The sequence below is a fragment of the Dama dama genome, chromosome 14, assembly GCF_033118175.1.
Source record: "Dama dama isolate Ldn47 chromosome 14, ASM3311817v1, whole genome shotgun sequence".
NCBI classification, from domain to species: Eukaryota; Metazoa; Chordata; class Mammalia; order Artiodactyla; family Cervidae; genus Dama; species Dama dama.
Genome location: NC_083694.1, coordinates 28,186,662 through 28,211,899, shown reverse-complemented (window position 1 = coordinate 28,211,899; position 25,238 = coordinate 28,186,662). Strand labels below are relative to the sequence as shown.

Here is a 25,238-nt window from a genome sequence, read left to right as displayed (position 1 = left end):
CCTTCTAATAACTGGGTTTATCATTCATTTTCCCTGGTTCTATACCTGTGGTTAGTTTGAAGGATGTAGCTGGTAAGTTTCTACTGATTTTCACTACCTAAGCAAAAGTTTTGCCTAATTTACTTTTTATATTTAACTACATTTTCCACTGAAGCCCAAAAATAAGGCAAAGACTTTTCCTTTTGTAATCATACCATAAACACAAATAAGTGTTCTGTTACATTCATCATGTAAAGAGGACAACCATTTCCTTTATGGAATTTCTGCAATACAGTGAGAGGCATGAAACTGATAAGAATCTTACTCATGTTAGGAGACAACTCTGTCACTTTTCACTTTCATGCATTGAAGAAGGAAATGGCAACCCACTCCAGTGTTCTTGCCTGGAGAATCCCAGGGACAGGGGAGCCTGGTGGGCTGCTGTCTGTGGGGTCGCACAGAGTCAGACACGACTGAAGTGACTTAGCAGCAGCAGCAGCTGCACAAACTGTATAGAAGAAAGAGGGTCTTTAACTTAAAGAACAGATAAGGAAAGAGGCTTAGAGAAGGGACATCGCTTGCTCCAAACCACAGAACTGATTAGTCATGGATTCAGCTCCAGGCTGTTGATCCTCTTGCTCAGAGTGCTAACCATTCTCTGCTCATATTTTCCACCTCACCTTCAGCCTGAATTCATTTTTACATGATTTTAAATAAAAAGGAATTTTGCTTGAAAGCAGTGTAATAAGTTGTGTGAGTGAGAAATGGGTTGACTAGGTTGAGTCCACAGTTCAGCTCCGATAGCCAAGTTAATTAAATAATCTTGACAACTCAAAGCTCAAATGTTTTCAGTTGGTGTATCCTCTGGGAAAGATTGAAGGCATGAGGAGAAGGGACGACAGAGGATGAGAGGATTGGATGGTATCACTGACTCGATGGACATGAGTTTGAGCAAGCTCCAAGAGTTGGTGATTGACAGGGAAGCCTGGCGTGCTGCAGTCTATGGGGTCACGAAGAGTCGGACAGGCCTGAGCAACTGAACTGAACACTATTCCATATGCAGTAAACATTCTTTCTTCTGTTTCACTATAAGAGCAACATCATTTTTCAGTTTCCACAAGCTGGATTCAAGTAGGTCCCCAAAGTCCTTTAGCATTTGTGACTGTTGGTGTACAAATGGCCGAAGCATTTGATCATCTTCCTAAAAATAAATGAAAGAAAAAAATGATATTGTCAAACCCCAAATTCATATGCCTGATGCACAGTGAAGCCAAACAAGCTGAAATAGTGGAGTCTGGAGCAGAGAAGCTTATATTAGTTAAGAAGGCGCCAGCTCTGAAGATGAGAGACCTAGACTCATCTCAGATCCATCCTGCTGGCTGGCCAGGGTGCAGGGGTTTTAAAAGCAAAAGTAAAGGGGGTAGGGTGGGGGTAGTATGTGATTTCAGCTCCCCTATAAGACCTCAGTTGCAGACCTCCGAGCATCATCTTGTAACTTGCATCTGTCATTGAGTGTGATTGATCTGTGTGTCCTAGCAAACTAGTATATCATGGTCTCGTGATCCCCTAACTTCTTTTGGAGAGAGAGCAAAAGCAATGATGGTTATTTACCTCATGATGGCTGAGGAATTCAGTTCTTAATTGACCCAGGTTACTAATTTTAAGACTGCTTGTGTTGCAGGAAGGGGAACCCCTTCTCAGGCCAGAAAGTGGACTCTGGTCTAATACTCGGAAATGAATTGTCAGAGGAGACACATGTGTTGCCAAAGCAAGAGATTTTATTGGGAAGGGATGCCGGGGCAGAGAGCAGTAGGGTAAAGGGAACCCAGGAGAACTACTCTGCCACATGGCTCGCAGTGGATTTTATGGTGATGGGATTAGTTTCCGGGTTGTCTTTGTCTTCTGGTTCAGAGTCCTTCCTGGTGGTGCGCACATTGCTCAGCCAAGATGGACGGCAGTGAGGATTCTGGGAGGTGGTTGGACACGTGGTGTCACCTTTTGACCTTTCCTGAACTCTTCCAGTTGGTAGTGGCGTATTAGTTCCCTGTTCCTTACCAGGACCTCCTGTCGTAAAATAACTCATGCAAATGGTAACTATGGTGCCTGACCAGGGTGAGTGGTTTCAGTCAGTGTGATTCCCCTCACACTTGGGGCCATTTGATAGAGCATTATCTCCACAGTTTGGGGTCATAAGTCAACACATTCTTTTAAGCTGACCATCATGGAAAAGATGATGCTGGGCTTGTTTTTCCTTTGTGTCTGTGTTCCCTCACTCCCCTAGTTACTAATTGCTTGAATCTGCTCTTTGGAACTCAGGGAACGTCTAGGAGAGGAAAGTCTTTTTCTCCAAACAAGAAATGAGGAACATGGAAGGGATTTGTACTCAGAAGGGCCTGAAGTGTCCCGCTCAATTTCAATCTTAGTGGACTCACTTCATTACAGTAAAAGGATGATGTGTGTACATGAAGGGGTGCCCAGTAAGGTCTCCCTTTGAGCTGGAAAGCTGCATTTGAAAGCTGCTACCAGAGGCAACAATTCACCTAGGAACAGGTCTGGTCTGGTTACTTATTGTCAACAGGGAAAATTGGTGAGAGAATCCAAATATTGGGGACTGGTATAATACTGTAGACGTTCTGAAGTTTGCAAAGGACCGTGTGGGTGGGGATTCTCCCATCGATAGGGTTGACTGGTATACCCCTGCCCTATAGGAGAAGGGACTACTGCAGGTACCCCTGTGGGCCAGGGAGCCTGTGAGCAAGGTAAGAGGAGGTGACGGTGCTCACAGAGATGGGGAGTGGGCAGGGGGCAGGTAGTGTGTCAGGGCATCTCCTTTTAGTTTCTTTTCCCTGATGATTAGTGAAATGCCTGCTCAAATACTTTGGCCATTTTTTCCAATGTGTTTTGCCACGTGTTGTCTTTCTTATTTTAATAAAATAAATATGTAGTTGTTTGTTTATTCTGGATATTAACATCACTGACTCAGCGGACACGAGTTTGAGCAAACTCTGGGAGATGGTGAAGGACAGGGAGGCCTGGTGTGCTGCAGTCCATGGAGTCACAAAGAGCTGGACACGACTGAGCACCTGAACAACAACAACAATACAAATAGACTCTCCCAGGTTGTGGCTTATTTTTTACTTTAGTGTCTTTCACCACACTAGTTTTTCCTTCTTTCTTTATTGTGAACTGAGCACTGAAGAACTGATGCTTTATAACTGTGGTGTTGGAGAAGACTCTTGAGAGTCCCTTTAGACTGCAAGGAGATCCAACCAGTCAATCCTAAAGGAAATCAGTCCTGACTGTTCATTGGAAGGACTGATGTTGAAGCTGAAGCTTCAATCCTTTGGCCACCTGATGGGAAGAACTGACTCACTGGGAAAGACCCTGATGCTGGGAGGGGTTGGGGGCAGGAGGAGAAGGGGATGACAGAGGATGAGATGGCTAGATGGCATCACCGACTCGATGGGCATGAATTTGAGCAAGGTCCAAGAGTTGGTGATGGACAGGGAAGCCTGGTATGCTGCAGTCCATGGGGTTGCAAAGAGTCAGACATGACTGAGCAACTGAACTGAACTGATATATCCGAAAGAGTGCCCAAAATGTATGCATAGGTACAAATTAAACATGTCTGCTCAAGAAAACACTCTATCTCTTGATTGATTTCCTCCTGGTCACACCCATTTCCCCACCCCCAGAAGCAACCACTAACCTAAGTTGATCATCGTTTTCTTGCCACCTAGAATGCAGCTCTAAACAGCCCTATATTTTGCCTGTTTTCTGGCACTTGTGCCATAATTGACTTATCTTCTGTGGATGTGCATTAGGATATTTCCATTTGGGGGCTATGATGGAAAATGGTTAAAATACCATCTTATGCATACATGTGTGGGTTTCTACAGGATTTTTCACCTGGACCACCATCTGAACCACAGAACAGAAAATGACTTGAATGACTATCTTCCCAGTTCTCTCAGGAATGGTATATAACAAGGGCCATTCTAGGTAGGTAGGAGAAAAATTAATTCATTACATACATAGCATGCCAAGAGAGGTGGTTCAAACTTGAGTCGAAGGCAGAATCACCTAGAGGGCTTGTTAAAGCACAGTTGACTGGGCCTCACATCCAGAGATTCTGACTCAGTAGGTCTGGGAGGGGACCCTGGAATTTGCATTTCTGACAAGATTCCAGGTAATGCTGCAGCTGCTGACTGGGAGGACCACACTCCAAGACCCTCTGCCTCAGGGGTTCTCTGCAGAACCAGTTAACTCTGTGGAGAAGAGGAGTTGAATTGCAGGCTTATAGGGGAGGTGCATCTTTGACTTTTATTAGATAAATGGCAACAATTTTTTAAGTTTTTATACTGATTTATGGGCTTCCCTGGTGGCTCAGTGCTAAAGAATCTGCCTGCCAATGCAGGAGACCCGGGTTCAATCCCTGTGTCGGGAAGGTCCCCTGGAGAAGGGATTGGCAGCCCACTCCAGTATTCTTGCCTGGAGAATTTCATGGACAGAGGAACCTGGTGGGCTACAGTCCATGGGATCGCAAAGAGTTGGACATAACTGAGCGACTAACACATACACACACCCGTCTGGTTGTTGTGAGAACTCAGTAAATATAAAAACACTTAGTAAGTATTATGTTGTTGTTTTTAGTTGTCAAGTGGTGTCCAACTCTGCAACCCCATGGACTATAGTCCACAAGTTTCCTCTGTCCATGGGATTTCCCAGGCAAGATACTGGCGTGGGTAGCCGTTCCCTTCTCCAGGGTATCTTCCTGCCCCAGGATTGAACCCATGTCTCTTACCTCTAACCTGCATTGGTAGGCGGGTTCTCTACCACTAGTGCCACCTGGGAAGCCCCCAAGTGTTCTATAAATGTTTGCTATTATGATTATTACTTTTTATCCCCCTTTCCAATCTTTATACCTTTTATTTCTGGCCTTGCTACACTGGCTAGACCCTAAAGTACAATGTCAAAAAAAAGTGAAGATAGCTGACATCTATGATTTACCATTAAGATTATGCTTCCTGTGTGTTTAAGACTGCCTTTGTCAGTAAGAAATGCCCATTTTGTTCCTAGTTTGCTAAGGGTTTTTATTGTGGGAGGATGCTGAATTTATCACATGCTTTTTCAGTATCTATTGAAGTAACCATGATTTTTCTCCTATAATATCTTAGTGTGATGAATTATATTTCTTTGGTTTTATAACAATAAAGCAAATGTGTACTTCCGGGATATTCTATATGTCACAAAGTGCAGGAATCTCAATCCTGCAGGGGCCACAGCCTCCTTGAACCAACCAGATGTACACTAAAGTGAAAAATGGGAGCAGAGGTGGGTGGAAGCCTGAAAACAGCAGACTCACAGTGTTCCCGGCCTTGACCTGCTCTTCTTAAACACACACCCACCCCACCCTCGGGAAATGCCATTCTATCCAAGAGTTATATTTAAGGTAAAGATAATCCTTTGGCTCCCAGGATGCTGGATACTTACAGGAGGTTTATAATGTCTCAGTTTGAGAAACTGCCCTCTGGCCACATTCATGCTTTGGTAGAACACTTTAAGAGCTCTGGCAAATTCTCTGTCGTAGCTGGCTTGCTGGGTGGTGCACATTTGATTAATCTCTCTGGCTGCTGGCCCTTGTGCTGTCATCCAAGTGATCTTTCGGGTACTAGAAGGCTGATGTGCTGAAGGTGGAAGATAAGAGAACGTTTATTTGTTCATCTCAAACCAGTTAATCCTAAAGGAAATCAACCCTGACTATTCATTGGGAGGGCTAATGCTGAAGCTGAAGCCCCAATACTTTGTCTATCTGATGTGAAGAGCTGACTCATTGGAAAAGACTGATCCTGGGAAAGACTGAGGGCAGGAAGAGAAGTGGGTGGCAGAGGAGGAGATGGTTGAATGGCATCACCAACTCAATGGACATGAATTTGAGCAAACTCTGGGAGTTGTGAAGGACAGGGAAGCCTTGCTGCAGTCCATTGGGTCTCAAAGAGTCGGACACGACTAAGTGACTGACCCACAACTATTTATCCACATATTTATATATTTAATTATCTTGGTGGCATTGTACTACATCATCATTTATCAGGTACCAGTTGGGACCCATCCAAAGAAATCTTACAAGGAAAAAATGTTCTGCTTTTTTAAAAAAACTGAAACAAGATATGAACTCATTTAATAGCTCGTTTCTTAGAAAGAAAATACACATCACAAATGTAGGAGTTTAAACACCAAGATTTGAGCGGCCTCTCACCTTGTTGACTAGAACTGGTTCTCTCAACAGATTCTTTAAGAAGCACATTTTCCTCTCTGAGGACTCTGTTTATGTTTCTGAGCAGTTCCGTCTCCTGTTCTAACTTGAGCAGCTTCAGATAAAGCTCTGGTATCTGGTTTGATGTACTCTACAGAAACAAGTTGGGTTAGTCTTGTGTGCATTATTTGCATATCCTTTGAGACTGGCCCTTGTTCCTATCTTATGAAAACTGGATGGGTGCAGTGAGGGGTGGGTGGTAACCAAGATTTAAGACCCTCAAGATACACAGGAGTAAATCAAGAAAGAGGCTTTTTAATGGGAGGGAACATTGATGATCCCCAAGCAACTATTATCTGAGTTTTTTTTTTTTCAGTCATCTGTGACATCTATTTTTAATGTGACTTAAATAAACACACCTGACCTGTGTCCATAAGAGGGGGAGTTTTCTTCGTGTCCACCAGGATGTGGCCTTCACCTGTGATCATGAGGTTCAGCTGAGAGCAGCTCAGCTCAGCACAGCCTTCTGTAGTGTGAGGGAGAGACCCATCAGGAAAGAAATGTCTCATCCTCCACTCTCAGTGTTGTGTGAGGAGGTTTAAACCATGTAATCAACTATGGACCAAAACCCAGAGGCTCAGGAGAAGACACCTCTTGGCCTCTGCTGTCAAGACCCTGACAACCTCCCTCTGCAGCCCTAAGATACACAACATGACATCTGATGGAGGAATGCATCATGCAAAAGGGGAGGTAAGCATGGTACCTTGAAGACCCCATAAATCAACAATGAGAGCGTTTGTCTGTAAATAATTCAGAAATTCCTGAGATGCATTTAAGGTTGTAAATTGGACAGTCTCATCAATTTGGGGATTCACAATTTTCCATACAGCCTTGGTATATAAAGTGCTTGGAAGATCATAAATTCTGTACCTGAGAAAAGAACAGAAACCATAATTCGAAACCATAAGGGATACATTTCTAAAGGAAAGTGTCAGATAAGCCAAAGAATTGTAGGCTGCTTTGTTTAGTTGATAAGGTGTGCATGCTCAGTCGTGTCCAGTTCTGTGACCCCATGGATTGTAGCCTGCCAGGCTCTGCTGTCCACGGGATTTTGCAGGCAAAAATACTGGAGTGGGTTGCCATTTAGTTGATAAAAGATGACCTACAATTGATTCTCCTGATTGCCACCTCCAACATCTCAGCTATTCAACACAGATATCATCATTACATAGATAATACTTACTAAAAGTCTAAAAAAAAGAGAAAAGGATTTTGATACTTTCTACTTAGATAATCTAAAGTTATTAATTTTCCATAAGAGGTTGTGGTTTGTTTTTTGTCCTTCAAAATCTCTCGTTCTTTATTGCTTCATCTTTTAGTATCCTTTTAGCCTAATTAGTTTAAGCATATCTTAAACTAATGTGTGGTGCCTCTATCACATCGTCACACACAGTCCTTTTGTTTCCAACTAAAAAAAGAAAATAAACCCAATCTTCCTACTTTGATAACACAGGTTCACTAGATGCTCTTTCTGATAATTAAAATGCCTGACTCTTGGCTTCGACTACTTAGCAGAATCAGTACATGTTGACCTGTACACAGTGACCTGGAGGGACATGTAACTTCTCCCTCTGTTAAGCAGAAGGAGGAAATAGTCATTTGGGAGTTGAACAAGCAGAAAAACTTAAGCAAATTTCATGGTCAACTCATTCTTAAAACTTGAGGAAAGGCCCCCTCCCATCAGGGCACACAGGCTGGGTGGTTCACGTTCAGCAGCTCAGCAGGGCAGGCTGGTACCCCATCTGAACACCCCTCTCTGCATCTTCCTTCAGCCACTTGGTGCCAAGGCACTGCACAAGGCGAATCTGGAAATCCATCCTCTTGCCCAGCAGGTCCACTGGGTCAGTAACCACATCTTCCTCACCACGTGCTCTGTAAACAGAAGAGGTAAACATTGATCACAGGTTTCCCTGGGCCCAAGCAAGTGAGACTGATGTCAGTGAAGATTACGTAGACGCCTTGTGTGTGTCAGTCACTCAGTTGTGGTGGACTCTTTGTGACCCCATGGACTGCAGTCAGGCAGGCTCCTCTGTCCATGGAATTCTCCAGGTAAGAATACTGGAGTGAGTAACCATTCCCTTCTCCAGTCAAAGCTGGGTCTCCTGCATCATTGCAGGTGGATTCTTTGCAATCTGAGCCACCAGGGAAGCCCTAAGAGACGGCCAAATTCTCTGAAGGAAGGATGGGTAATATTACCAGCTGTAGAATTCACTCATTCAAGAGACATATCACAAGAGCCCACTTTGTTCTTGTACTTCAAGATATGGACTATCTCAAGGAGGAGACAGGAATATAATAGCTTCTTGCAATAAATGCGCCCAGGTGTGGATGCCAAACTGCCATTGAAGATTTAGGTAGGTTCCCCAGTGGGCAGAGGGTCTGCCACCTAGAGAAAGCCAGCTGGCTGGCCACAGGCAGCCTCTCCAGAGGTCATTCTCCTTGTGAACCCTTCACGGTCCAGAGTCAATTCCAGGCCTACAAGGCTCAGAAAACAGTTTGGACAGCTTTCCAACAGGGTACCCCTCTCACATCAACTGAGCTCACAGAGATTGAAACCTGTAAACTATAATGCCACTTTACTAATTCAGAGTGAGAAATATAACCATCAGGCAGCCTAGGAGCCTGGGGTAGCAAAATGCCCAGGAAGTTACTTAGAATTCCAATAAAGACAGCGAGGCACTGGTCATCTTAGTCTTTTAGTCACAAGACTTGGCAGTTTTGTTGCTCACTTGTTGACTGTTTCTTCTTCAGAAAGACAAAAAGTTTGCATTGGCTAGCCACTGAGGACACTGGCACCCAGACCAGGCCTGCCGGCCTCTTTACTTAGAATTGCTAAGAGGTGTTAGCTTTTGTAAAAACTCTCTCAACTGCCTTTGGCCCAAAGAGAGGAAACAGGGAGACATCCTCTGTGTGTGTAAGTCTCTCAGTCGTGCCCGACTCTATGTGACCCCGTGGACTGTAGCCCACCAGGCTCCTCTGTCCATGGAATTCTCCAGGCAAGAATACTGGAGTGGATTGCCATTTCCTTCTCCAGGGGACCTTCTTGACCCAGGAATCAACCTCATGTCTCCTGCATTGCAGGTGGATTCTTTACTATCTGAGCCACCAGGGAAGCCCCAGAGACAACCTGAAGGGACAGTAAAGGTTATACAGTGGAGTTAGCACAAAGATCAGATAACCCCTCAGAATGGGGCCACATAAGGAAACAAAGATACCACAGCTCCTTCCTTGAGAAAAGGAACAAAGAAATTAACAGAGTCTGTCCAGGGAGGCAGGGTGAGCTACAAAATCAGCTTCCTGCTTCTGGCTCTTGGGCCTGGTCAGCAAGGCTGAGGACTAATGCTGGAAAGAACAAATGTGTGTGGTGGGTCCCAGACCTCACAGGCGCCAGGAAGGGCGGGGGAGGGTGGAAGGTTCTATGGCACCCTTGGCTTCTCTACCAACCCAGCTCTCTGGGCTCATGTCCATGTTTCCTTCTACTACAGTCCTGCCCCTGCAGGGTATTCTCCTCATTCCTTTGGGCCTCTAGGGCAGTGTGAGCTGCTCAAAGACCGCTGGATGTGGGGTTTTAAATATTCCAGGGCAGCTGATTTGGCTGCCTTGGCAAAATCAGATATGATGAGGCCAAATTATGAATGAACGAGCTCATTTGTTTGTCTCAGGAGTGACCTCTTCAGGGTACCAAGTTCTCCCCTTCCAGGAGAACTCAGGCTTGCTGTGAGTTTTCTGTATGACCCAGAACTAGACAAGGGGGTGGGGGAGATACCCACTGTCCTGTCGGGGAGCAGGGGTTTATGTGAATATGCAACACTGCCTCTTCCAGCCCGTCACAGTTCAGAAATTCCACTTGTTCCTCAAACTTCATGCAGTAGGCAAGGGACTGGAGCCAGATGTGAGCAGAGCCCAGGTGAACAACTTCGACAGGATCCCAGAAAGGGTCATCTTCCTGGGCTACCTGACTGTCTTCTCCATCAAGAAAACGCTGGTAAAGTTCTTCCATTAGGAATTTCCTATTGATAAATTTGGCTTTTGACCAAATCCACACCTGGAAACACAAAGGTACATCATCAATATTTGATTCCATCTGCTGCTCTAACAATTCATTTCTATGGTTTTCCCAGCATGCTGTCTCTGATGGGTTGGGTTTTGGGTACCCAAGACCAATGACAGTGTCATCAAACTCAGCTTTGGTGAGGATCTTCAAGAGCACTACATTCATTGCTGACCTATCTACTTCAGCTTTGCTGGATCCCAGGAAATGACTTAGAGGAAATGATGGACTTAGAAAAGACTTTCCTAGGAGAGATGAAAGTTTGAGCTTGTGGTATACAGAAGAAAGACCTTCAGAGATATCCTTGTCCCAGTCTCTGGAACCTGTGAATATGTTATCTTACATGGCAAAGAGGAATTAAGTTTGTTTATCAACCAACCTTAAAATAGGGAGATTAGCTTGCATTATCCAGATGGGCCCAGTGTAATCACATGGGCCTTAAAGGTAGAAGAGGGAGGCAGAAGAGAGGGTCAGAGAAAGATAGATGGCAACAAAAGCAGGGTCAGGGATGCTATATGGATAACTTTGAAGATGGCCATGAGCCAAGGAATGTAAGTGGCTCTAGAAGTTTGAAAAAGCAACAAAATGTACTCTCCCCTCAAGCCTCCAGAGAGCAAAACGTCCCTTCTGACACATTGCTTTTAACCCAGCGACATCTGCATTGCGCTTTTTACAAATTCATTTATTAATTTTATTTAATTTTGGTTGTGCTGGGCTTTCTTTGTGTGGACTTTCTCTCATTGTGCTGAGTGGGGGCTACTCTTCGTTGTGATGCATGGGCTTCTCACAGCAGTGACTTCTCTTGTTGAGGAGCACAGACTCCAGGGCGTGTGGGCTTCAGAAGTTGTGGCACATGGGCTTAGTTGCCCTGAGGCACTTGGGATCTTCCTGGACGAGGGATCAAACCCATGTCCCCTGCATTTGGTCTACATGGAGAACAAACCAGTCAATCCTAAAGGAAATAAATGCTGAATATCCATTGAAAGAACTGATGCTGAAGCTGAAGCTCTAATACTTGGCCACCTGATGCGAAGAGCCGACTCATTGGAAAAGACCCTGATGCTGGGAAAGATTGAGGGCAGGAGGAGAAGGGGACAAGAGAGGATGAGATGGTTGGATGGCATCACCGACTCAGTGGATATGAGTTTGAGCAAGCTTTAAGAGATGGTGAAGGACAAGGAAGCCTGGTGTGCTGCAGTCCATGGGGTCGCAAAGAGTTGGACACGACTGAGCGACTGAACAGCAGCAATGACACTTGCATTGGCACGTGGATTCTTTACCACTGGACCACCAGGAAAGCCCACCTTCTGGAGTCTTAACGAAACTGTGCATTTTCTCATTGCTCAGAATGGTAGCCTTCTCTCTTGGGCACTCACACAAACACCATTTTCAGCTGGACAAATTTTCAGGCTCCCTTCGGATACTAAAACTTCGGAGTCATGATAAAAATAAACAGAAAGTGTTCACTGCCTGTGGGTGGGAAAGATCCCAGGTCTCGGTGTTGTGTGGGATAGAGGAACCAGAAGGGGAAACTCGGAGGGTCCTCCTCTCCCCAGAGTTGGTCCCCCAGAATCCCACTCATACTTGGACCCTATCTTGCCCCTTCACTGGGGCTCCACAGGCTGTAGCAGGTAAAACTAACCTGTATCCCTAGGAAACCTCCTCAGAAACCCCTCATGGAGTTGCACACCAGCCCCCAGGGGCAGCCTCACCTGATGAGTCCTTTGATGGGTCACCTTCACCGTGACCTCTTTTTGTAGGTCACAGCCCCTGGAATCTGATGAAGCTAAATTTTTCACTTTCAGTTCCATATTAAGTCCCTGGTAAGAAAAACACTTCTCACTAAATAATCCTACATTTCTCAGCATGTACCATCTTTGCAATTTATTTTTCATCCTCTCCACACTCAGACTTTCTGAAAGAAGATGATCCCACCTCTTGCTCCTTGGAATTCCCATCAAGGGAAATGACGAAGCACCCAGAATTTCTCAGCAGCATCCTGGAACTATTTCATGTGTAAGCCTCACCAAAGTGATTGAGTCTTATGCAAGTTTCCTGATGATTGGGATCCTGTGTCACCAGGGAGTGCATCTGAACCCAGGCCTTCTCTGGGGCAGAGAAGCCACCAAGGTGCGTGCACCCAGAGAAGGACTCTGGAGGACAATCTGGGGTGGGGTGACCATGGGGTGGGCAAGCACTGGTCTGGTGTCTTGGTGGTCCTGGAGCCATGGGGGCCAGAGGTAGAAGGAACGGACTTGAGGCTGGGACTGGGGAGGCCTGGGGTGTTGACTGAGGCCCTGCCACTAGCTCACTGTGGGGTCTCAGGCAAAGCACCTGCCCTCTCCAGGCCAGAGTATCTGGCATGTCTACACTATGAAGCCAGTTCGGGACAGTGGGGGAGAGGGGCTCATTGAATCTGTCCTCTGAGGTCCTTTCTAGATCTCAGATTTTACCATTTTCTGCCCTTACCTTCTTCAGCTCTTCGCTCATTTGATTTGCTTCTGCAACCAGTGGCATCAGTTTGACGTAGTCCTGGAATACAGCCAGGACACTGGGGTCCGCCTTCCCATCCCCACTGTTCATAGCACCTAGGAAAGATCGGAGAGGGAGGGGAGGTCACTGACTGGTTCTGGGACACCTTTCAGCCATGAATAAACTTGCATGCTCTTTGCTTCTTTCATTCAGTCAGTCATTCAACTGTTCATCAAATATTTATATTTTAAATTTATAGATGTGTAATCTTTTAAAAAACAAGAAAGAAAACTAAGCGGGGAAGAAAAGTTACTGCCTCCCTTGCCCATCCCAACCCATGAATCTTGGCAACATTGTGACAGGAGGTTCCCTGCCTCTGATTTTCAGTCTTGGTCTTGTGTTCTTGACCCAAGGTAGCTCCAGACTGTCCAGTGAGGAGCCTGGGGCAAGAATAATGCAGCTGGCTAAAGGAAGGTCTGGGGGCTTCTCCTGAAACCACAGCTGGCACAGAAGTAACTTGTCCTTACTTCTGTTTGGGGTGGCTTAGAGGAGGGGATTGTGGACATGATGGGTGAGCCAATCCCCCTGCCAGACCCTGGCTGGTGCTGCCTCCTGTCAAGAACTCTCAGTCATTTAGGGATTTCCTGTGCTGAGGTCTGAATCCTCAGAGCTGCCCAACAGCCACCTTGCTGAGGACTCAGTCTTTGCTGGTGCTAAACACTTTTGACCAGGGTCAGGGGCTTATTCAACATCACTATGCAGCTGGGAAATTCAACTCTGTAAATAAGTAAATGAATATATAGGGTGTGCAGGTTTGGTATTAGAGTCTTATTGACTTGTTTTGTTCAGTAACTTGCAGACAATGAACAAAGAGGTCACTTTCAAATCCATTTATTTTGCTAAAATTCTGAAGCGAAACGTTTGGTGCAGGAAAAAGGGAGGATCTATTCTGCACATATGTAGCTGCACCCACAACACTCTGCTCGTGAGTTTATAAGACAAGTTTGCACAGGCACGACGTGAGACGTTCCACCTTTGGGAGTTCAACATAGCCAGAGACCTCGGCAGAGCCCACACTCGCCTGACTGGGCGGGGTTGGGGGTGCGGGTGGGCAGCAGGTGGGCCTTGCTACCACAGCCTCCCCTGAGGGGAGTGACCTGGGGTCTGGGGATGAGAGGGGAGGCAAGGTGGTCAAGAACCTCCATCTGAGGCAAGGGAAGAGATGAACAAAGAGAAATGACAAAGCTCCTGAATGTTCCTGCGGACAAGGACTCCCAGGTTGTTGTGGGGGAGTTGAAATACAGCAGTAGCTAGAGGGAGATGTATCTAGATGGAGCTAGAGTAGCTAGAGGTCTTTTCTCATTGGAAAAGGCCGTGAGGCTGGGAAAGATTAAATGCAGGAGAAGGGAACGACAGGGAATGAGGTGCTTGGATGGCATCACCAACTCGATGGACATGAGTTTGAGTAAGCTCTGGAAGTTGGTGGTGGACGGGGAAGCCTGGCTTGTTGCAGTCTATGGGGTCACAAAGAGTCAGACAAGACTGAGCAACCGAACTGAATTGAGGAGGAGAAGGGGACGACAGAGGGCGAGATGGTTGGATGGCATCACGGACTCAATGGACATGAGTTTGAGTAAACTCTGGGAGATGGTGATGGACAGGGAAACCTGGTGTGCTGCAGTCCATGGGGTCTCAAAGAGTCAGACACGACTGAGCAACTGAACAACAAAAGGAGATTGTTGGGAGCCACCAGGACGAGAGAGGAACCTGCAAGGCAGCTCTTCCCCTCGAGGTTGTCCCAGGGGCCCGGTATGTCCCTTTCTTCCTTCTGTCTTACTGTTGTTGGGCTTTCTATTAATTTTTGGAAATTATAATATATAGTAATAAGGCCTCACTGGAAAAGTCCAAGCCTTTTTAGAAATGCTTAAGATTGCTCTGGCTCAGGACATGACCATAAACATCAAGTCATAAAAGAAAAGGCCACAGGTATAGTTTGGCTGCTTGCTTAAAAGATTATAATGTTCTAGAATAGAAAAGAGTAGAGGTGTTTAGATTTAGAAGTAGATATACTGCTTTAGTTTACTTTTTCCTTGGTTGAAAGGGTTTTCACTATTGCTATTTCCTTGCTGCTACTTATTCATTGTTTCCCTTTCTTTAAACAACATGGGATATTATGGGTATTTTTGTAAAGTTAGAAAATGGGGTATATAAGATTTTAATAGAAGATTTATATTAACCAGCTTTACTGCCATTATTTTACTATTAATAGAGGTGTTTTGCTGCTTTAGAGGTGTTTTTGCTGTTTAATAGTTAATCGTTGTAAATTGAGATTTTGTGGTTTCAGGTAAAAAAAAATATCAGGTTTTTCTCATGGTACTATTTTCAGAAGTGTCAAACATGTTACTGTAACCCTTCCCATGTATTGTTTTATTGTCCAAAGAGTTTACACTATACCTGAGATTTATGAAACATTGTTTTTGTTAGAGTGAGAATGTTAGGCCATTGAGGCAAGAAGATTATGTACGGGATATTTAAGTATAAACCCTGTAATCGGAAACGTTCTAGATGAATGCTTAGGGGAAAAACATGGGGAAAAAAAACATTGACGGAAGCACAAACCAATATCTGATGTAATATGTGGTGACTTAAGGGGGAGGTAACATTCATTCTATAAAAACTGAGCTATCCTAAAAATAAAAAAAAGCTACCTCTGCTACTCAGCGTCTGTGTGTGTGTGTCTGTCTGTCTTTTCTCGCCGACGCCGTTCATCCTGAGGGTTCCCCTGGATCCTCCTGGGGCTGGACCCCGGCAGGAGATGTGGGTCCAGGTAGGGCTTTCTAGGTTTGTTTTTATGGCAGAAAATAGTGGAACATATTTGCATGTGATGGAATGATCCATGGAGAGCCTTTAGTGACGCAAAAGAGAAGGCCCTTCTCAGAGACAAATGCTTGAGATAGTGAGAGGGGAGAGAATCCAGAGAACAGATGGAGGAAAATTGACAGACATATTATGTTTGCCCATTCAGGGAAAACTAAAATAAACTCTGCGTTATTGAACTGGAATTGGCCGTATGAGTATGAACTTACTGTTTTACAGAATAGGTAAAGCTTTAATATGTGTGGGGGAATACATGTATTAAGGTAGAAGTTTGCACACATAGCCCCAGATCTTGATTTATAAATGTAATTCTTTACTAAAAGTAACCAGGATCCTTGGGGAAATGATTGACACCTGAGGTGGGTGATTAGTATGGTGATTTCAGTCCCTAAGCTGGGACTGAAAGCCCACAAGATGCACCTGAAACATTTTTGATGTCAGAAAGGAAGCTAGTGCCTGATGAAGAATGTCAGGAAGACACAGAATCCAGCTTGAAGGGGTGCCCAATGACCAAAACGAGGATAGACTGCACATCAAAATGAATTATGAAAGCAACAGATAACTTAGTGAGTAAAACAGGACTCTGAGTCCACACTGACATAAATAAATGAATAAACAAATCAACAGATAAAACATTTCTTATACTAACTTTTGTTTTTTCAAATAAAGGTAGAGGAAATTGTGGAGCTAGAAATTCACCATTTGACAAAAATCCATACTAATCATCCAACAATCAAAGGATGATAAAACTAGTGGATGAAATTGTAATGAGGTATAGGATACCTACATATCAAAGTCTCTCCCCATAAAATATTAATTGAAAAGATAGGATTGCTCTCAGGTGGCCTCAGCCTGCAGCGGCTGGAAGCGGGGCTTCAGTTCCGCCACCAGAGACTGAAGTGGGGTTCTGGGGTTTTGGCAGTGAGAGCACCAAATCCTCACCGCTAGACCAGTGGACAGTGACCAGGCCCGTGGCCCTTCGGCTTTGCAGAAGAGAATTCCCACAAAGACAGAAAGTAGGGAAGCAAGTAAAGTATTTATCAGGAAAGAAAAAGAGTACAGGATGTGTGGATAGTGCTGGGAAAGACTAAGGGCAAAAGGTCACTCCCCTTTGAACCTCTAAGGAGTCTTTCTGCGCATGTGTGGTCAGGGAAGTCTTCTCACTGTGAGAATGAGAAATATGTGGTCTGGGCAGGGTCCCGCCTGCTCTCTTAATTGTCCTGCTATTCTCTCTTGGAGTTTTGGTCCACAGGGAGTGAATTTCCAGTCACTTAACCCTGGGGTGTGCTTGGGGGGCGGTGTAGGGGGGGGAGGCGGCATTTACCTCTTGCCTCAGGATAACTCATTTTACAATGGAGAAACCTGGTAAACACCTCCTTAACCAAGTGATCACAATTAACGCCATCAGAAATGGACAAACTGACACCAGGTGCCTTCTGATGCGAGGCACAGAGGATACATCATCACTTTGCTGGTGTTCCTGCCAAAAAACCTATCACCTCAATCCAAACATGAGGAAACATCTTAAAAACCTAAAAAAAAATGACTGATGTTTACTCTTCAAAAATGTTGAGGCCATGAAAGATAAAAACAGACCTGGTGAATTGTTCCAGATTTAAGGACATCAAAGAGATGTGACAACTAAATGTGGTCCTGGATTGGACCCTGTACCCCAATTTTTTAAAAGGGAGATTTTTGAAACAATTAAGTAAATATGCATGAAATTCATAGAGTAAATATCAATGTTAATTTTCTGGTATTGAGAATTGTACTGTAGTTATTAAGAGAAATTTCTTTTCCTTAGGAATAACAATGAAGTGTTTAAGGATGCTCAGTCATGTCTGACTCTTTGCGACTGTAGCCCACCAGGTTCCTCTGTCTATGGGATTCTCCAGGCAAGAATACTGGAGTATCCTTCAATTCTTCAATTGCCATGCCCTCCTCCAGGGGATCTTCCCAACCCAAGGATTGAACCTACATTAGCATCTTTACCCTCATAATTAATTTTATGAATTAAATACATCTTCCACATGTGCTTACTCTATATGAAAATCATACCTTAATTTTCTAAACATTGTATTTTGACACAGTCAAAGATTATTTTCTTAAGGAAAGCAGGATTGCACACAGTGAAAGCAGAGCTTTCACATCCACCCATGGGAAATGCCAGAAGCCTGGCCTGGGCTGCTCACCGAGCTTATCAGCACTCACTCCCTCAGCAGCCGCTCTCTCCAGCTGGAAAAAGTCATAATCAAATCTGCTCAAGTCCTCACTGCCTCGCTCGGAAGGAAACCCGATATAGAGGTAGGCACTGTTGGATCCCAAAATAATCCGGTCCTAGGAAGGAGACAGTGCACTCAGAGGGAGGCGGGCAGAGCGGGTGAGGTCAGCCGACTCCTCTGCGAGCATCACGAGACCTCGTGAATCCCCAAGCAGAGAAGAGACCTGTAGATGAGGGAAGTGGGGCCTCTTGCTTTTTCGTGCTTTCATTGACTAATCCTTTATTCCGCACTCTGTCAGCCACTGGGGGAGTCAGTGGGGACTAGACAGACCCATCCCTCCCCTCCAGGACTTGATAAACTGATTGTGATCACAGCCTGTGCGGGATGGGGAGGAAAAGGGCAGGGCTTCCACAGAGTGTACCGGGCTAATTCACACTGGGGATTACAGAGGACCTCTGGGAAGGTGCACTATTTAAGGTGACACTTCAAGAGTGCTAAGTTTTGGTGAGGCCAAGAAGAGTACTGTTGACCAGAGCCTGGAAGATCTGAGCATCAAAGGGTCCTGTGACTAAGGGAAGCCCAGGCAGAGCAGTGAGGCCAGAAAGGCAGGTGATGGGCTCGCTGTGGTCTCGTAAAAGGAGGGGGGGGGTCACTGAAGGATTTCCAAGAAAGGAGTAGCTTGCTCCAGTGTGCTAGTCTAAAAGGATCTCTGTGTAGAGGATTGGAATGGGTGGGGCGTGGGGGAAGGCTCAAGATTGAGGGGTTTTATATATATAATTATGACTGATTTGATGGACAGCAGACCACCACAACATTGTAAAGCAATTATCCTCAAATTAAAAAAAATAAAATAAAATAGAAGACTTTCTGTGGCTTCAGCATGGAGAAGGGACAGGAGAGGTGTCTGGAGCCCCTGTGCTGCTGGCAGGGTGGTGAGGAGATGTGGACAGCCCACTGTTGGCAAGGTGCTGGCAGTCCCTCTCCATGGCAGGTTTTTTTTCTTCTTAATATTTATTCAGGGATGGGGAATACGTGTATAACTCTATGGCTGATTCATATCAATGTATGACAAAACCCACTGAAATGTTGTGAAGTAATTAGCCTCCAACTAATAAAAAAAAATATTTATTCATTTATTTGGCTGTGTCAGGTCTTAGTTGCAGCATGTGGGATCTAGTTCCCTGACCAGGGATCGAACCAGGGCCCCCTGCATTGGGAGCTCAGAATCTTAGCCACTGGACCATCAGGGAAGTCCCTCCATGGCAGGTTGTTAAAATCTAAAATATCATACAGCGTTAGAGCTGGAAGGATCTTGGTGAGCACCTAGTTCACCCCTCTGTTTTGTAAGCAAGGTCCAGGGAGGTGAAATGACTTCCCCCAGACACTTGATGAGTTAACTTCAGGTCTCCCAAGTCCACAGCTGTGACCTCATCATCACTGGGACACGGTGGCAGAGGGACAGGAGAGATTTAGCGCCCAGCCCTGCCGGCCTCACTCCAGCTCTCCTGGTTGGACATAGAAAATCCTGTGGCTCTGCAGGGGAGTTTACCAAATGTTGCAGCTTCGTCTTGGTCGTGATGGGCACCCCATTAACGATGACCTTGCATTTGCCGTATGGAGTCACCGTCACTTTACCACCTGAATTCGTGAAGGAAGCATGTTTATCTGAAATTCTAAAAGGACAAGAATGTGTCTAAGTGACCAAATAAATCATAGCTTTGGTGAAGAGTGTAGGCAATTCTTTCTTATTTGCACAATTAGGTAAGGCCTACAGCTGCTATGGACATCCAATGGGGCTCCTGTGTGCTCAGTGGGTGGAGGTGGAGAGGTGGGTGCAAGGGACCCTGCCTTGAGCAAGAGGGGAGACAACAAAGCAATTGTTTATTTGTAGAACCAACCCCCACTCCCAACCCCTCCCCACCCCCCTGGGGCCAGGAGACACAGTCAAGCTGGACCCCGCAGGGACTCACAAGTCGGTGGGACGGAGTGGAGGGAAATGGAAAGAAAGGTGTTTCAGAGGAGACTCTTGGGAAGGAGATTTAATGACAAGCCTACATATCACCAAGAAGTTTAGGTCTGTTTCTTGGTCTTTATTTATACAAATCCAGACTTGAGATGTTACAAGATTTGGGGCCAGTGTCAGAGGCATCAGTTTGGCTCCCAACAGATGTTATCTGTGTGGCCTAACTGTTCTAGAATGTCCCTGGGCTCCTCAGCTGTTGTGAATGTTTGAGAAGCTGAGACAGACTCAGGCTCAGGGGTCCTCAGGAGCAAGGTTTTAACCTCAGCTCAGCTGCAGTTCAGCCAATTCCAGACCTGTGGGTTTTTGGACCAGGGTCCCCACAGGGAGTGGTCTGGAAAGAGGGATGAGGGGATCCCCAGGAAGAACTGGGGGAAAAGGGGCTAGAGGCCATAGGTCAGGGTGAGTTAGTACCAACAGGCCCCTCCCTACCGCCCCCCCACCCACCCACCCTCTGCTGCCAACTCACACATACAGCCACACACAAGGGCTGGGGTGGGCTATGCAGGGCTGAGGTCTGTCACGGGGGACTGGTCAGTAACGCCCCGAGTCTACTGGCTGGAAATCTGTGGTCAGTCATGACACAGCGGGGCTGGAGTTCGGGGCGGAACCCTGGAGCAGCAGCCTCCCCAGGAGAGAGGCCACAGAAGTGTGGCCCCCCACTCTGAGTTTATAAACCTGCCTTGGGTCCCTCAGGGAGGGATCAGCTCCAAGTCTGGGCTTTGTGTTAGTCCAGTTGGCAAGGGCTCTGAGCACAGAGATGCCTTTGCTCTTGGTGGTGAGACCGTGAAAGGCCCGCGCCACCGTACTGGGCCTGTCCTCTTAACTCTATTTCCTGCCCCCATCTACTCAGGTCCATTTGTGAGAATAAGTCCCTTTCTCCCAAGACCAGATCCAAGAAAACACACTGAGCCCAGCAAGAGGGATTTCGGTGAGAGGAGAAAACCCTCCCATGCGATCTTCCATAAGTATTAGAGTGGGTCCCGAGATACGTCTGGTCAGTTCTCATCCTTGGCTGTCTGGCAGGGCTTGTGGCCTGCCCTGACAATGACTAGATGAATTCTGAGAGTGTCCTCTGGATGCAGGGGTCTCAATTCTGTAATGCTGGACAAAGGTGCTGAGTCTGTCCACTTACCCCAAACCTTGAAGAGTAATGGCATTTGAAGCTGCCTGACCAGCATCACACGAACCTGAAAAGAATTAAAATAACTTTTGTTTTCAAATATTTTCAGGATTTGATCTTAGTAACACATCTGATGTTTGGGAAGTGCCATTTCCTCTCCAATTGGATCACTTGAAGGCATTTTCTCACTGTGATTTTCAATCATGATGCTACATGGACATCACCTTGCCTGGGGGATAATTGCTTTAATTTCTGCGTTTTTTGTGATATTCCTAACTTTCTGTTTGTTTGCTTAGGAAAATATTTTTAATTTAAGAGTGTGTCATTTATGTTAACATTTAATGGATTTATTGTTGTTACTTTAAATACATTTTCATTAATTTTTATTGGAGCATAGTTGGCTTACAATATTGTGCTAGTTTCTTCTGTGTAGCAAAGTGAATCAGTTATACATATACATATATCCACTCTATTTTAGGTTCTTTCCCCAGGTAGGTCATTACAGAGTATTGAGTAGAGTTCCCTGTGCTATACAGTAGGTTCTTATTAATTATCTATTTTACATATAGTAGAGAGTATAAGTCAGTTTCTATCTCCAGCCCCAACTACTGCCCTGCAAGAGCCTCTCCTGTCCTGAGTGTGCATAGGGCTAGAGTGCAGAAGCCAGATGTGACGAAATACTGGTGCCATTTTCCAGAGGATGAATGGATAAATAAATGTGGTAAACATGTAAAATGGTGTATTGTTCAGTCTTAAAAAGGGAGAAAATCCTGATACATGCTTCAGTATGGATGAACCTGGAAGACATTATGCTAAGTGAAGTAAGCCAGACACAAAAGGACAAATACTGTATAACTCCACTTATAAAAGCACCTGGAATGGTTAATTTCATAGAGACAGGAAGTAGAATGGTGGTTGCCAAGGACTAGGGGAGGGGATAACAGGGAGTTATTGCATAATGGGGACAGAGTTTCAGTTTGGGAAGACAAAAAAAATCTGGAGGTGGGTGCAGGTAATGGTTGCACAGGGCCTCCCAGGTGGCTCAGTGGTAAAGACTCTGTCTGCCAATGCAGGAGATGCAGGACACGTGGGTTCAATCCCTGGGTCGGGAAGATCCCCTGGAGGAGGAAAAGGCAACCCACTCCAGTATTCTTGCATGGCTAATCCCAGGGACAGAGGAGCCTAGTGGGCTACAGTCCATGGGGTCACAAAATGTCGGGCACAACTGAGCAACTGAGTGCGCGTGAGCATGTGAATGCACACACACACACACAAAATAGTTGCACAACAATGTGAAGGCACTTAATGCCATTGCACTGTACACTTAAAAATGATTAACACGGTGAGTTTTCTGTAATGTGTATTTTACCATAAAAAAAAATTAAAAAAAAAAAAGAAACATACCCAGAGCAATAGGCATGAACAGAACCAGAATCAACTTCTGAGGAAGTACCAGGTCAGTTAACATCACTCTGCAAATTAGAAGGTCCGGGCCCAGACAGTTTGGCCAGAGACCTTACGAACCAAAGCCAGCAGGCAAGTTCCTCTCGACTGTCTTCCCTCTGCCTTCCCACTGTGCGAGTTGAGAGGGGTAAGTACCAGCCTGAATGAAGTGCTTGAGAACCCCTGTGAGCTGCGGGTCTTCATTGACGTTGAGAAGGTGGGGGAAGGTTTTCATCATCTGCTGCTCCTGGAGGAGAAACAGGGAGGGTATCCTCACCAGACAGGGCAGCACAGCACAGAGGGCAGAGTTCCTTCCCATCCACTGCTCCCAGTCCAGTGACCTCATCACCCCAAAGGTGCTGATGGCAAAATGGGGCCTGTGGCATCGCCCTCTCTTGGTTATGGGAATGGATTTCATTCTTTAATACAGGTAGTGATTGGTATTGTGGTTATAGAGGATTGACAGTCAAACAGAACTGGAATAAACTATATGGGCACAAGGAAAGCTTTGAATCCGGAAGTTCTGATAAAGAGGATGAAAGTCCTTCTGGTTGTAACTATCCACACAAAACAAGAGTCCTAGGTTCTTCACTCTGGATCCCTCTTGACTCTTGCACTCCAGATTACACAGGAGGTTATTTTCTTGGCATTTCTCGCTGCTGTGTGCAGCCACATTATGCCCATACCTCTAGTGTCCTTGGACCCTAACTCATCCTGACCCCCTGCAGCCACAGACCTCCACCCCACTCCACTCCCAACACTCCCATCTATTTTGGCTCCAGGAACCTTCTGGAATCTGCACTGGATCCCTCCCACCACTGCTAAAGTCCTCCAGGGCTAGCCCATGACTCTGGAGCTTGTCCCCATAGCTTTGGGCAATAAGGTTATAGGAGGTGTAGTGTTGACAGAAGGTAGAGAAAGCATCTCCCTGGCCCAGGAACAAAGTTCACATCACAGCCCATTTAAGATCCGGAGCTGGTGGTGAATGCCAGATCCATGGTTCAGGATCACAACACAGTCCCCAGAAGACAATCACATTCCTCAAATTTTCTCCAAATTCTAATTTTCAACAGCTTTGAATTCTATCCTCAGCCTGATGCATCAGATGCACCAAGGCCTCTCTGCTTCCTTCCTTTTCATGCCCTGCTATTCTATCCCCAGCTCTGCCAATAATTTAAAGTCATATGTCATGTATCACTTGTCACAATCACACATTACACATAATAGATATATCGTCCGATTACCCGATTATCCACCTGTCAGCCGCCCAGGCATCACCAAGTGTCTGGTTAAGGTGTGAGGCTGCCCCATCCCCCTCCCAAGTAGTCGGCCTCAGCAGGTAGAGGTGGTGAGCTCACCTGGGCGATGGCCACATAGTGCTGCTGCCATTCCCGCCGGGCCTGCTCCAGCTGCTTCGCCCAGCTCATTTGGTCAGTGGGAGGCCCAAGTAAACAGGCTGGCAGCTCTGGAAGGAGGGAGGTATTTTAAGAAACTGAAGGCCAGCTTTAAGGTTTGCAGTGTCACAGGTGAGGCACAGAATGTTGCCATTCTGTTCTGAGTGAAAACAAGGGACTCTCAGCAGGAGTGGGACACGGAACTGCACTAACTGAGCCTGGAAAGTACTGTGAAGGCCAGGATCTTCATAGCACCACTAGACACAGTAGTCATGACATGGAAGCAATCTAAAGGCCCATCAACAGAGGAATGAATAAAGAAGATGTGGTACATATATACAAGGGAATATTATTCAGCCATAAAAAGTAACACCATTTGCAGCAATATGTATGGACCTAGGGATTATCATAAAGACAAATATTAATATCATATAGTATCACTTATATGTGGAATCTTTTAAAAATGATACAAATGAACTTATTTACAAAACAGAAACAGACTCACAGAATTCGAAAATAAACTTATAGTCATTCTTCCAGAAAATTGCAGAGGAAGGTAAACTTTCAAACTCATTCTATTTTTTTTCCTTCTTAATCTGATTTATTTAAACCCCATCCTGAACCCTCCTCCCACCTTCCTCCCCATTCCATCCCTCAGGGTCATCCCAGTGCACCAGCCCTGAGCACCCTGTCTCATACATTGAACCTGGACTGATGATCTGTTTCACATATGATAATATACATGTTTCAATGGTATTCTCTCAAATCATCCCACCCTTGCCTTCTCCCACAGAGTCACCACCACCCTAATACCAAAACCAAACAAAGATGCCACACAAAAAAAGAAAACTACAGGCCAATATCACTGATGAACATAGATGCAAAAATCCTTAACAAAATTCTAGCAAACAGAACATATTCCAACAGATTGCTTTGGCTATTCAAGGTTTTTTGTATTTCCATACAAATTGTGAAATTATTTGTTCTAGTTCTCTGAAAAATACAGTTGGTATTTTTATAACAGAATATATTCCAACACCATATTAAAAAGATCAGCCAAATGAAAAAGAACAATAAAAAAATAAAAAATAAAAAGATCATCCATCATGACCAAGTGGGCTTTATCCCAGGGATGCAAGGAGTCTTCAATATTTGCAAATCAATCAATGTGATACACCACCTTAACAAATTGAAAGATAAAAACCATATGATTATCTCAATAGATGCAGAGAAAGTCTTTGACAAAATTCAACATCCATTTATGATAAAAATCCTCCAGAAAGCAGGCATAGAAGGAACATACCTCAACATAATAAAAGCCATATATGATAAACCCACAAC

General features: G+C 45.2%; 1 protein-coding gene across 1 annotated transcript in view; it reads right to left on the bottom strand.

The window, feature by feature from the left end:
- Positions 1 to 37: 37 nt before the first annotated feature.
- LOC133069084 (kinesin-like protein KIF28P) overlaps positions 38 to 25,238 on the bottom strand; it is a 65,378-nt gene continuing 40,177 nt past the window's right edge. Inside the window, exons 11-23 of the mRNA XM_061160202.1 lie at positions 22,640 to 22,741; positions 20,423 to 20,437; positions 19,467 to 19,610; positions 17,888 to 18,032; positions 12,816 to 12,934; positions 12,059 to 12,166; positions 10,066 to 10,340; positions 8,033 to 8,167; positions 6,999 to 7,165; positions 6,655 to 6,761; positions 6,239 to 6,386; positions 5,473 to 5,666; positions 38 to 1,180 (exon numbers count right to left, since the gene is read on the bottom strand). Of these exons, the coding sequence (XP_061016185.1) occupies positions 1,028 to 1,180; positions 5,473 to 5,666; positions 6,239 to 6,386; positions 6,655 to 6,761; positions 6,999 to 7,165; positions 8,033 to 8,167; positions 10,066 to 10,340; positions 12,059 to 12,166; positions 12,816 to 12,934; positions 17,888 to 18,032; positions 19,467 to 19,610; positions 20,423 to 20,437; positions 22,640 to 22,741 (1,812 nt within the window). The 3' untranslated portion in view covers positions 38 to 1,027. The remainder of the gene's footprint in view (positions 1,181 to 5,472; positions 5,667 to 6,238; positions 6,387 to 6,654; positions 6,762 to 6,998; positions 7,166 to 8,032; positions 8,168 to 10,065; positions 10,341 to 12,058; positions 12,167 to 12,815; positions 12,935 to 17,887; positions 18,033 to 19,466; positions 19,611 to 20,422; positions 20,438 to 22,639; positions 22,742 to 25,238) is intronic.